The 13,700-nt window shown below is 41.6% G+C and overlaps 1 protein-coding gene across 3 annotated transcripts; it reads right to left on the bottom strand.

Moving 5' to 3' along the window:
• Positions 1-443: 443 nt before the first annotated feature.
• On the bottom strand, positions 444-12,511 carry LOC127770672 (pentatricopeptide repeat-containing protein At5g04810, chloroplastic). Of its 3 annotated transcripts, XM_052296474.1 has the most exons (12): positions 11,611-12,511; positions 10,552-10,679; positions 9,965-10,105; positions 9,658-9,744; positions 9,420-9,573; positions 7,571-7,630; positions 6,752-7,180; positions 6,380-6,675; positions 5,792-5,921; positions 4,924-5,508; positions 4,508-4,741; positions 444-1,384 (listed from the first exon to the last, which is right to left on the bottom strand). In XM_052296474.1, exons 1-10 carry the CDS (start codon positions 12,400-12,402, stop codon positions 5,011-5,013), a joined length of 2,715 nt encoding a protein of 904 aa, XP_052152434.1. In that variant the 5' UTR covers positions 12,403-12,511; the 3' UTR covers positions 444-1,384; positions 4,508-4,741; positions 4,924-5,010. The 3 variants fall into 3 exon arrangements, with proteins under 3 accessions (XP_052152434.1, XP_052152436.1, XP_052152435.1); XM_052296476.1 differs by lacking the exons at positions 444-1,384; positions 4,508-4,741 and having other exon boundaries at positions 5,373-5,501; XM_052296475.1 differs by lacking the exons at positions 444-1,384; positions 4,508-4,741; positions 4,924-5,508 and adding an exon at positions 5,527-5,632.
• Positions 12,512-13,700: the final 1,189 nt, after the last annotated feature.

Below are 13,700 nucleotides of genomic sequence, written 5' to 3'. Positions count from 1 at the left end.
GACAGAGAAAAAAACATAACAGCTACTACTAGAAAAAGGGAACTACAGCTAGCCAGCGATCGAGAGAGAAAAATTAAACATAATACATGGATGCGTTAGAATTAAGACGACGGACGGCGGCCGACCATCTGGGAGAGATTGAGAACCGGATATGGAGGAGCTAGGTCTTGGAGGGCGGCTTGCTGCTGGCGGCGGCGCCGGCGCCGGCGCCGGCGCCGTGGAGGAAGTGCAGCAACACGGGGCTCTTGCACCGTGGGCACTTGGGCTGCTGCTCCTCCTCCGAGAGCATCACGTACATGAGGCACTGCGGGCACCCGGCCACCACCATCGGCTTCGCCACCGCCGCCTCCTCCTCCGCGTCCGACGACACGCACGAGCTCGCCGGCGACTCCGCCGTGCCGGCCATCGATCGCACCAGCTAACAATTAACCAAGCTAACCAAACCTTAGCTATACGTCCTATATGTAGCTAACGAGCTACTCCTACTAGACAAGCTTAAAGAGAGAAGGTGAGTAATATAGCTATAGCTAGGGGGAGTGCAATACGGATGGAGGAGGACGCACTGTGTAATGGCGAGTGGGTACAGGAAGAGAGAAGGCTATGTTTGTCTTGTGGGAGAATGAGTGTGGTGCGCCTCCGTCTCATCCGACACCGCTATATATAAGTGCTGTCTTGTGCCATTGGGAAGGCATGCCATGTCATGCATATATGCATGCATGGCGCCTGCACTTGAATGCTACAACAGCTAACTCCCTTAATTAGGAGTACAGTATTTTGCAAAACATATTTACAGGTGGCTAGAGATCATCACATCCTGTATATAGTTACGTTGATAGAACCCCTTTACTGACATTCATATACTAACCATTGATATCTCACAGACACTTCGGTCCAATGGATGGCTCAGTTTGATGATCACGTGGCTAAATAAACGTAAGAACTCCTTATAGCAATTACTAATTCAGTTAGCGGGTGGTATTTGCATTTCTTTATAGTTTATACAAATAGAGTATTAGTTATACCCTACTATGAGTGCACTTACTAGGGTTTGCTCCCAAATATTTCTATCATGTCGACCAAATGATGTCAGTGACACATGCAGGGGTATATATTCTGGAGGACCCAGCCCAGCCTCAACGGGCGGGTACTATACAATCCATAATCTAAGCATAGCTCATCTTCTATTCATAAACAAAAACGTTAAAAATATATACCTTGCCTTGTAAATTCTAGAGACTAGAGAGGAAATTACACCTGAATTTTCCCTCAGTTGTTCACAGCAGCTTGGCGCTTCCATCCTACCTTCATCACTCGCCCAGTACAGTTCAGTTTCCAGGTAATTAACAGCAATCGGAACATCATTTTATAGCTCCTGTTGGCCTCTCTGCGAAATAAATACTGTCATTGTGCAGTGGTCGGAGCGTATAGCAAAATAGATTATGATAAATGAATAATATTACCAAAATTATTGATATGTGCTTTCGTGCTCTTTCAAAGAAAATAGGTAGAAATTTAACTCTGGATCAGTTACAGTAATATAAAAGTAAGGGCCAACTAGCAATGGTCCCTTCGCACTAAATTTTTTTTACCAGCACGTCTGCTGAGAAAAGATAACATAGTGCTGTATCAACATAGCTGCCACTATTCTAAACTTTTGGAACAGTTAAATCTCCACTACATATGAGCTCCAAACGTCAAATTTCCCCTTTTTTCCCCAGAAAATGAAAGGAAGTTTTCAGTTTCTGCTATCCTGTTGTGTCATTTCCTATTAATTGTTACTCTCTCCATCCCATAATATAAGGGATTTTAGAGGGATGTGATCTAGATTCATAGTCCGAGGAAACGTCACATACCTCTAAAATCTCTTATATTATGGGATGGAGGGAGTACTAGTTTAGGAATAAAGATGTTTCCTGTCTGTTTCCTATTTTCATTCTCCACCCATACCATAAGGCTTCTTCCGTTTTGGTTCAATGTCAGTTCATCGGCAGTGATGGGATCGAAATTCGATCGACAAAGATCGGCTGCTGGTTTCAGAGACTGTACAACTTATAACCATTGGAGCAAACAACGTTAAACATACTCTGACTAAGAGAAACTATTCTAATCCCTCGAGGGGATGTTCGCTCGTTTGCTCAAAAACCATCTAAACGGTTATGAAAAATTCTGGAAAAATTTGACAACATTCATACAACACATATATACAACTTCACAAAATCTTAAGTCCAAACTCAACTCCCACGTCGAGATATAAAAAAGAAAAATTCAGCGTATGAATAGTAACGTACTGTTTATATCTAAATTTGTCTTTTTTGTTTCTCGATGTGTAGATCGAATTTGAACATGAATTTTGGTGGACTAGTAGGTATCATTATACTCTACATTATCAATTTTTTTCAGAATTTTTCACAACTATTTGCATCGAATTTGGAAGAAAAAGATATACGAGGGGATATCCCCTCGAAGTATTAGAATCCACTCCCCTCTGACTAACCATATATGTAGATCTTTGTTTTAAGGGTGGTATTCTTAGTAGTTTTCTACTTTGTGTTTCATAATTTTGTAATCCACAGCTATTCATTCTGTAAATTCTATAATAATTGGTTGCAGCTTCTTTTAAGTAAAAAACCAGAATAAATTCTCTTATCATAGAAAAAAAAATACCATAAGGCTTCTGTTGGATGCAATGTTTAAAAACTCCACCAAAATATTTTTGTTCTGCAGAACTGTCCTTTTTTTTTTTTGCTGGACAAAGCCTGTAGGACCGTACCTATCTTTAGAAAATATGTATTCCTTCCATCTTTATTTACTTGTCAATGTTAACCATAATGTTTCACCTTTAACCATTAATAACTTTTAAAGATTAAGTTATTATTAGTGAAAGTTGTCTGGTTGTATTTATGGAACACACATCGCTAATGCAACATATTTTAAGTATACATATGTTTCATTTTTGCAAAAAGGGCGAGTGATCAAAGCTAAAAAGCTAGTAACTTTTTTAGGGAAAAAAGCTAGTAGTAAGTAGTAACTAGTGACAAGTATTTGAAACTAGAGTGGGTATAAAAGGAAGGAATACTGTATGAATTACCAAATATCACACTGAATAATTTGGCATGAAAAAAAACAAAGCATGTTTCAGGCAAAATATTTACATTGTAGTACTTCATACTGTTCATACATGCTACTATCTCCGTCCCAGAACATAAGAAATTTTAGGATTAAACACAATTATTAAGAAAGTAGATAGAATTAAATATGATGATATTGTGATTGGTTGAGAAGTGGAGATAGATGGAAAAATTGAATGGTGCAGGGTTATGATTAGTTAGGAAGAGAATGTTGGTGGATAAGTTATTTTATTTTGGAACAAACTCTTAGTGATAGAAGTTGTTATATTTTGGGATGGAGGGGGTAATTGGTACTATGAAATTTTTTCTCTCCGAACAAAGGCCTAATACAACACTAATACAATCAAGATTTCTTTGAAAGAATTTATGGTGTATGAATGGAGAAGCGAGATGCAGCTAAGCAAAATTAAATAACAGGCATAAATGAAGCACTGTTTTATCTTGTGGGCAAGACTTGAATGGGGAGGCCACTTTCGATTCAATGAAAGATACCGGCCAGCTAAGATTCGCAGCTCATATCACACACATACGCACAAACTCAACACCAGTCTCAAGAAATCGGGCTCATAAGCACAGCATTAATGCCGTCTTGTGCAGGCATTCAAGTGTCCTACTAGTAAAAGCTTTCAGCTTGGACAGAGGCGTGCAATTCCAAGTAATATTGAATCGGGCTGAGCTACGTTAAGGCCCATTTGATTGAAGCTGCTGTACTGGAAGATGCCAAACCTTAAATGAGAAAACAGTCATCATCTAGCACTTGATTGGACTTGTACTTCAGTTTCAATAGGGAATTCCCCCATTGAATAAGCCCAACCCGCAATAATGTGCAAGATACCAATCTTTGCTCCTATTTACCTTGACTATGGTTTTTTTAAGATCATCAAAACAAAGAACATGAGGGCCTGTGCATTCTCTCGAAGAGAAAAAAGCTCGTCCAACTTTCTACTTACAAGTTTAAATGATCTCAGCTTTTACGAGCACCACGACACAGATTGGTTTGTCGTACTAGTATTCAAATAAGCATCGAACGGCTTGTCCAGGGATGTGGTTACAAAACCAATCCTTGTAGGCACACTGTGCTGCCCCTACAAAATTCTGCCAATCAAAGTGGTGTTCAAGCATATGCCTATAAGCGCTCCTACCACTCCTAACATTTGGATGTTGAAAAGTGGGCACGCAGGCTCTATCATGGTCGGCACATTTCACATGGCACACTACAAAAGGCAAGCCAAGAAGGGGTGTGGGTGGTAACTGGTAACGTGGTATAGCTTTACTTGCATTTATACACATATGGAATTGGATTTTATATCAAGTTGGACTATACTGAAAGGATGGAGAGAAACAAAAATTGAATCTGTCAATATCTCAAGAATATTTACCTGTGCCAGCCATTGATATGTACAGCTACACGCATAACTGAGTAAGCTTCGTCTGTTGCATTGACAGCCTGTGTCTTCAGTCCCAGTAGAACTGTTACTGACTGTTGCTCTTGAAGAAACGCAGCAGAGGCCAGCCAGCTCACGCTTATTGCACTATAAGATTCCAAACGCTCTTGGATAGTCCACAAGCCACTGGTGTCTGAATGTGAGGGCACAGTTTGATCAAAGACATTGCTGCCATGGAAACAAAGAGTGTTAGTTCAATGCAATTTCCAGGAACTCCAAAAAGTGGCAATGAGTAATGACAATTGATTGTTGGCAGACTCCTTTTCAAGAATTATTATGTGTGCTTTTTAGAAACATCACCAAAAGGAAATGGCATATTAAACACATATTAACAGTTCAACACATAATACCTTGTTCGGTCATCCACTCTGGCAGAACCAAAGGACAAAAAGTGGGGGCACAGAACAAGAAAAACAGGCTCTGGAATCTAGAGTTTTTCAGCTATCATCAATATTATGATCCTCATCTTCATCACCGCTAAAATCTGAATCACTGTAATCATCAGACTCCCCCATGCTTATAGAACTGGATGGCTCTCCTAAAAATTCTAATGAATTCCAATCAGGAGGAAATATTCTCTGAAGCGCTTCTGTTAGTGCCCCTCCAGTCCTCTCAATCTTGTGAAGCCATCTAGACCAGTGAACAGCAGTGCGAAGATCAACAGTCAAATCATTCTCAGACATTTCTCTACAGACACTAATGATTCCTGTGTAGGTACTTCCCTCCATTACAGTTGCCCTTGACAGAAGTGAAGTCACCAAGCAATGATAAGAAGCCTCATCAGGTTTCAACCCAGCAAGTTTCATCTCCTCAAAGCATTTCAATGCCCTGTCTGGAAGTGACACTCTTGCCCAACCTTTAATCAAGGTAGTATATGTCTTGACATTAGGTTTTAGTCCAACATCTACCATTTCTTCAATCACCTTTTCTGCTCTCTACAAACAAATCATTTTGTAAAAAAAAAAAAATTGGATAGATTACAAGAAGGCCCCAAGAGAATACTTCTCCATTCACAAGTGCCAAATTTGAATATGTAGCCACCTAGGTAAATCTGTAGTGCTGAAATAATTCGGGCATATAGTCATGGCATTGTAAAATATTTTGGTCAGCTACCTTAAAACATGTGCACATATCCTATCAAAATCAGGCTATCTCCACTACACGGTTACAACTCACAATAAGTAAGAAACTAAGTATTCCAATGCAAAATTCTCGTACCTGCATGTCTCCTGCCTTGCAGCATGCATTTATATAGGAGGTATAAGTATGGATGTTAGGAGGGACACCATCTTCTTTCATCTGCTTCATCAAGTCCTCTGCTTCCCAAACATCACCTCTCCGAGCCCATCTACACAAAAGGATTTGTGACGAAACAGGCAAAAAGGAAAATATACCGCTTTTATAAAACTTCATAAATTACAGCAAGACTCAAATAAAACATGAACTCAGTATATAATACAAATTTTCAAAACTAATGTATGACTAATCCAATGAAATATCATTATAGTTTCTTGTGAGGAGACTATTAGGACCTACTGGCTAACAGCACAGTTCGCTGTGCTAGCCCTCCACAGGTTCAACCACAACCTTCTACTAAAAATATTGAGGGGTTGTTCTCTACCCCCTATATTATTTTTTTCCATAATACTTTCTTGTATCCCTGAGTCAGTACAGCAGTTGACTAAGTAGTTCAATGCAGTCAACACATAAATAAATGGTCACAAGCGTCCCTGAGTACTGAGTCGGTAAAAAGATCGTTACTAGTCAGTAAAAACATTGGCTAAAGAGCTTATCTAGAACACCTACCCATCAATCAAAATATTATATATAAATGTATTCCTTGGTATCTTTTGGAAGCTCATCTCACGAGTGACTGCTAAGGCACTCTGCATCCTCCCTGATTTGCAACAGGCTCTGAGCAATGTTTCATAAATGTACACATCGAGTTTTAGACCACTCTCTTTTATTTTGGTGAAGTATTCAAAAGCCTTCCCAATATCTCCACTGGCAGCATAACCTCTCATAATGATTGTGTATGTATGCTCATTTGGTGTAATGCCAGCGATGGACATCTTATCAAGCACAGAGACAGCTCTTTGAACCTATAAACACAAATTTAAAGTAAATGCCACATGACAGGATTAGATTTGAAGAAACTAGCATGTACTTGAAAAATACCTTGTGCTTTCTAACTAGCCCGTGAATGAGAGCATTGTAAGTCATTACAGTGGGAACACAACCACTTCGCCGCATCAGATCAAGAGTATCCAAAGCACTTTTCATATCACCAGCAACTGCATATCCCTCTATGATAGGCCTGAATGCTCTATTTGATGGTTGCATTCGTTCCTTCTGCATTTTTTCCAAAATGCAAATAGCACGATCCATGTTTCCCATCTTACAAAATGCCTCTATAAGCAAATTGTATATGGCACGATCAGGTTGTAGACCTGATCTTAGCATTTCCTCAAATATGGCGAAAGCATTTGCAAAGTCGTGCAAATGGATAAATCCATTGATAAGCATAGAGTATGTTTTATTATTATGTTTGATGCCACAAGACTCCATTTCTTTGCTAATAGATAATGCTTTGGCAACCTTACCTATCTGAAAAGAGAAAAGAAAAGAAACCAGAGCAACATCAGTGATCACTGTTAAGAGTTGTCTCAAGTAACCTATCTTACAATTAATAATAAAGGGGCAGGTTTGAGTTTCAAAGTTGAAGATTGTCATGTTCAATGTATAAGAAACTCGACATAAAGCTTCCCTTGCCTTAGGCTTTCAGAAAAAGGTGAATCCAAGGACTCTTAGATATTTAGAATACTAGTCATATAACGAATAGAAATCAATGGTGCAGAAATGAGTGTTTAAACATCATAATTTACGAGGGAAAAAAACACTTGTCTGGGATGCACAATTTTTTGTTTCCTTCTACTAAGGGAACACACAAAATTACAGGAAAACTGACAAGAAAGCACGCAACAGAATTACTTTTACCTTGACATACAAATTAAGAAGGCACCCATAAGAGATTATTGATGGTTTAAAGCCACACTCCTGCAAAAAACAGGAAAAATCAGATCAGAAGGGGAGATAGAAAAAATAAAAATTATGAATACATCTATCTCTGGTCCCTCAACTCCTCTTGTAGTCTAATTTTACGTTTCAGTATTTCACCCTTAAACTTTAGAACCATTTATCACAGGTCTTCCAAATATCAAAACAGTTGCAAATTACATCCCTGAGCTAAAACCGCCTCCATTTTAGTCCACAGGGTGGTGTGGCCCGATGACAGAGATATGCTTATTTTTTCTCTTCCTCATTTCCTTGACACCATCCTCGATGATACAAAGTTGTATCCACAGATCAAGTAACTTCATCATCTGTGTTTCCCAGATACTCCGATACTGTACAGATATGCAATGCAGTGATATGCAGATAGGTCATTTTCCCAAAAAAATACTCATACACCTAAACATCAATGCATATGCATATTTAAAAGGAACATACAGAAATTAATGAGAGGAAAGGGTGTGGTTTCATTCTTGTAGCTTCCATGGATAATATGATCACAAAGCACATTAGTTCCATACTTTCATCGCTGGTCAGCACCACTAAGGTTTCTGGCTGAGCAGCACCACCATGGCCAGAAATTCCCACTTCCCACCTCTCCTTTCTCACCCACTCCTGGACTTCTGGCACTTTGTTGCTGCTGCCAGAATCAGGGCAGATAAGCTTCTCACTTCACTGCTCCTGGCCCTACTACAGCTTCTGCTATGCTTCCTACCATGGGCCTGCAATTGTCGTGCCCCATTGTTTCTTTTGCTCACTATCTGGAAAATCCAGAAATGAATTTCTTAACTTGAATTGGTCTTTGATTACCAGCCATGAATTCCAAAATATCTTTGAGTTGAGTTGGTACTTTCGTTTGCTCCAAATAAAACCAGAGGTGAGGTCTGGCCAAGGGACTGGTTACAATAGCTAACTGACGGAATCTGAAAGAAACTTGGATCCTGGAGATATAAGATTACCAGATCTGGAGGGAGAGATAAGGAGCAAAAACAGAACAGGACAGCAGGCAGGTCCCATCCGTTTTAAGATCCCATTGATGTAGTTTACTTGACTTGTCATTGGATTGAAACTTGGGCTGTGCTGCAGATGTTGGAGGCAAATCAAGAAAAGTTGCTTCTGGGAGCCAGGCTAATAAGGCAGGTAGCAAATGATGTTTTCAGCTCGAAGTATGGATGGTACACTAGGACAAGAAGACTGGAAGGATGAAGGTACATGGCTTCAGGAACACAAAAGAAAGTTGATGTTCTTTTGGTTTGGCCCAGCATACTGATGTCAGAAGAGCTTTTGCTATGGTTGAGGGGTTGTTTTTGTGCTTTCGGCTTCGGTTGATGGAGGGTCATATGCACGGTGGTGTGGAATTCCTGTTGCATGAGAAACCTGTAATCTTCCTTTTGTTGTCTTTTCTAGCCCTTATGCTGTTTCTTCATGTCTTTCTTCCTTGCACTCTGTAAACTACTATGTTCTATTTCGGGTAATAGAAATGGGGGCAGTCGCCCTTGCTCAAAAAAAAAAAAAGTGCTGACTCACCAACCTCAATGGTAATTCAAGTTGTCAATGTGTCTTTGTCACAGTAAAATGGGATAATAACACGATGATTTGCATACAAGGGGTTATTTGTACCAGTTTTGGCATTTTAGTTGTGTAAACTAAATGGTCTTGAAGCTGGCCATGAAATGAAAATTAGACCACAAGAAGGATTGAGGACCAAACTGGACTTAATAGAAATATAAGAAAGCCAGATCGGTTACCCATGAGAAGACAGTTTCCACTATACCTTAAGCCGTTCAAAGACAACTAGACATTTATTTTCGTTCTGAATGATGGTATATCCATGCATCATACTGTGATATACATCTATAGGAGCATCTATCCCATCCTCTTCCATTTCACGCACCAGTTCTTCAGCCCGTTCCATATTGCCAGATTGACTGCAAGTACAGGTACTTTAGTGTTAAATCAATCTCATATCAGTGTTAAGTTCCAAGAGGTTTATAAATCTGACAAATACTAACCAGTGAGCATGTATGATGTTACTATATATGATTCCATTGAGACTGCTAAGCTTGGTCTTAGCCTCTTTGAACAAGTTATCTGCAGATCTTTCAAACAAGATAAAAAAATATTAGCAAAAAGTCAGGGTCCTTGGGCCAAGAAAGACGAGAGAATGTTTAAGTGGCCAAATGCACAGAGAAATGTTTAAAACTGAATGAGAATATGCTACGCATAAAAGAGCTATAACAGATCTATCATTCATTCTGAACAAAGCATGTGAGAGTAGTACGTAGAACAGGCTCTAGTCAATGAGCAGAAAATACTCACTGGGAATCATTAATTTTGGCGAATCCTGAAATAAGGATACTGTAGGTAACAATTGTCAGCTCAAGACCCTCAGATTTCATTTCCTCAACGCAAGACAGAGCTCCACGCATATCTCTAGCAACTGCATAAGCGTGAACAAGGCTGCATGAAATGAAGTAAATTTAATGCAGGAGGCAAATCAACAAGCAGCAATTAGAGCAATCATAAAGATTTTGCTAAAGCTAACATACCAGGCATAAACAGTTGCACCATATATGCTTACACCATGAAAGTTACATGGCTTTCTATGTCAACAATTTTATCAGTGAACATTTTCTTATCTCAAGCTGGCAAACCAGGATCCAAGGAACCAATTAGTCTGATTCTGTGTAAGGTTCCTTACCAACTGTTCTTTCAGTTCCCTCGTGATGTTTATCTCATGTAAGTTCTTATCTTTACGTAGTAAAAATTCTGTAGCCTGTCTGTTTCAGGGTTGTTTTTTTTTTACACAAATCCTCTGGCTACACATTTTATCCTACACCAGTTTGTCCATGATTGGAAAAGAACAGCAACAAAACGTTTGCAAATAGCAGAAAGAATAAACCTACCTTGTAAAAACAAATGCATTGGGCTCTATTCCTCTTGCTCTCATGTTCTCAAATGTTGCACGAGCATGATGCTTATCACCTCGCTTGGCATAATAAACAATCATCAGACCGAATTCTCTCCTTGATGGCTGAAACATCAAGATAGAAGTGTCAATGCATTGCATACAACAATGTACTAATGGTAATATGAGTTATGAGATGCCTCTATCTTCAATGCAATAAATTCAATAAGCATCAGCTAGACCTGTTTTTTTCTCCTGTGGCACTTGAACTTTCTTGGGAAGATGTGAACACATAACCATGAATGTAGAGATTTTTGAACATTAAGAATTGGCACATTTTATAATTTTATTCGAAAAAATATAGTTGCTCACTCACTAACCAGAAATCTCAATGAAGTAATTGTATACCTATTCTCAAGAAAAGTTATAACTTATAATGCAAAGGTCGGGAGGACAATTGTATCACCTCGATGTGATTTAATGAGTTCAATAAAGGATCCATTATCTAAAAGAAAATAACAAATATACTGAACTAGTGAACTATATGATATATTGACTACATGAATTAGCATCAAATCTAATAGGAAAAGATGAAGCATCTGGTATTTGTGTAATGAATATTACCTCATGGAGCAGTTTTTTTAAAAGAAATGGGTAAGTAAGATCCAGGACATCCAAAACTTTGCTTACAAAGAGGGAAGTATGCGCTAACTACACCAGACAGCTGAAGATGGCATTGAAATGACAATTTTCATGACATGTTTGCTAACATGTAAATTCAAACATGCATTGTATAATAAAGATGTGCCTATTCAGTGGCACATTAATCCCTATTCCGAAATACAGATGACATTTGTAGGACTCCTATGCGAACGGTACTGCTTCCTGCAAAATTACTTATAGAAAAACTTCACCTGCTTTGCATTCTTGAAAACACACACGTGTACACCTATAACAATGCAATTGGTTTGGTTTCAAAAAAATACATAATATGCAATTGATGTCCTATTATTCACCGGAAATAGCAGAAAATAGATTTTGAGATGAGAAGCCACACCTTGGGTATCCTCTCGAATGCAGAGACGACGGCCTGCCAGTTGTCGGGCCGTGATTCCACCACCCTGCGGAACTCACGGCACGCCTCGTCCCTGCCCTCGTGCCACGGCGACCGTGGCTCGCGCCTCCGGCCGTCGTTCACCCAGCGCGCCCGCTGCTCAGCCCTGGCCCTCCCTTTCCTGCCATCGTCAAGCCTCACGGTGAGCGACCTCCCACGGAAGTCAACCCCGTCAACCTCCACCGCACGCTCCGCCGCGGCGTCCGCGTCATCGCCTCCGTAGTAGAGGAAGCAGAAGCCCACGTTGCGCTCGGGATCGTCGTGGCCGCGCACGAGCTCGACCTTCTCCAGGGGCCCAAACTGGCGGAAGAACTCGGCGATCTCCGCCTTCCTGGCCCACAGCGGAAGGTTCCCGACGAAGACCTTCCCCTTGTGCCGGAATTCCTCCTGCCGCCGCGCCTCCACCTCCGCCTCCGGTTCCGGCGGCGGCGGGGTAGTAGTAGTAGTAGTAGTAGAAGGCTCTGGCTGCTCTAGTGTCTCGGGGGGCGGCGGGGAGAGCTTGCTGGACAGCCATAGCTTGGAGGCGAGGGGGTTCGGGGGAGGAGAAGGAGAAGGGCGATGCGGCGGTGGCGGTGGCGCGGGTGAGGGCACCGGGGACGGAGGCGGCGGAGGCGGGGGAGGCGGGGAGGGGCGACGGAAGGGGGCCGCGGAGGAGAGGGGTTTGAATGGCTTCGGTGGGAGGACGGCGGCCGCCGGCGAGGAGGCGGCGGCGGCGGAGAGCGAGAGGAACTGCATGCCGCGGCCGGCTACTGGTGTTGGGGATTTCGAATGGCCCGGGAATTGGATGCGGACGCGACGCGATGTGTAATCCGGATTGGAGATAAGGCTCGTCTCGTCTCGTTCTCGACTTTGGGATGCTATCTGGCGCTCGGGTCGTGTTATTTGGCGCGCGTCCTACTTCCGCAACTGGACTGGCCCGGGTGGGCCGGATTTCGTCTACAATTCGGCCCATCCTGTAATTCTGATTTTATATCTCTCCTTAGAGCATGCCTAACAGATTTGCTAAATGAATCCCAATCTTAATATTAGGGGACTTTTATTAAAAAAATCTAATCCAACAGTCTCCCTATCCTCGGGCCCAATAGTTATGATTCTCAAATCATGGTTTCTCGTTCTGTACATGTAGGGGCGTCCGTTCATCCCCCAATCAGCGAAATCACAGGAAACCAGCCTCCTCGCGCGCGCAGAGAAACGTTTCCACGCAGCTCTTTCTCTTTGCGCCCTCATCTGCCGCTGGTTTGATCTGTACCGTCGCCGGCGTTCTCTTCTCCACAGAGAGCTGGAATGCCTGCATCGATCTCCCTAGCTTCCATGGAGTCGGCGCTCTTCGCAGGTGCGGCGCATGCTATGGCAGTGACGGCTGCATCTTCACTTCTTCAACGGATCCAGGCGGAGGACAACCGTCACCGCTTCCGCAGGTAGCGTCGCCGGCGCCGCCTCGATTCGGGGTGCCGGTGTCCCGTCGCGCCCACCCAGGTATGGTCTCTGTGGGTTGGTGCCTCCCCATCCCGCTCAACCGCCGTCCTCCAACATTCAGGCGACAGAGGACAGAGGGGACCAGCCAGCCTCCCTGGTTTGGGAGGACCAGGCACTAGATCCCCTCACAATATATATATATATTAGGATGGTCATTTGGGGCACCATGGTGTATGGACACCAATGCTACATACCGTTGGATTTGGCTCTGATCAGATCGATTGATGTGGGTATGAAAGTTAACGGGTCTACCCAGTAACGATTTCTTATATGGAATGGTGATAACGAATCAAAAGCTGTCAGAAACAATAGCCTAATTATGGGATGATAATGATATTTAATTAATGCATATGATCGGATATGCCATATTTAAAAATTGTTTCTTAATATTGGTGATATAGTACTTATGGCAAATCAATTCCATTTAGTATGGACTTTTTTCGGCAGTATAATTTTTCTTATAAAAGTAAGGTGGACCTTCTTAATTTGTGTCGATGAACCTGAAGAAGATGCTCCAAAAAATTTTGGGTATGCAACGTGCATGCATTTCAAAAGTA

Source organism: Oryza glaberrima, chromosome 4 (genome assembly GCF_000147395.1).
Source record: "Oryza glaberrima chromosome 4, OglaRS2, whole genome shotgun sequence".
Classification (NCBI taxonomy): Eukaryota; Viridiplantae; Streptophyta; class Magnoliopsida; order Poales; family Poaceae; genus Oryza; species Oryza glaberrima.
Note: the sequence above shows the minus strand (reverse complement) of the source record. Positions and strands in the feature narration are given on the sequence as shown.

Excerpts from the sequence above, each read along its gene's own strand:
- LOC127770672 (XM_052296474.1), bottom strand. The coding sequence starts at position 12,402 with ATGCAGTTCCTCTCGCTCTCCGCCGCCGCCGCCTCCTCGCCGGCGGCC. Across the intron at positions 10,680-11,610 it reads CATTCGAGAGGATACCCAAG|CCATCAAGGAGAGAATTCGG; the intron begins GTGTGGCTTCTC and ends TTGATGTTTCAG. Across the intron at positions 6,676-6,751 it reads GGCTAGTTAGAAAGCACAAG|GTTCAAAGAGCTGTCTCTGT; the intron begins GTATTTTTCAAG and ends TTGTGTTTATAG.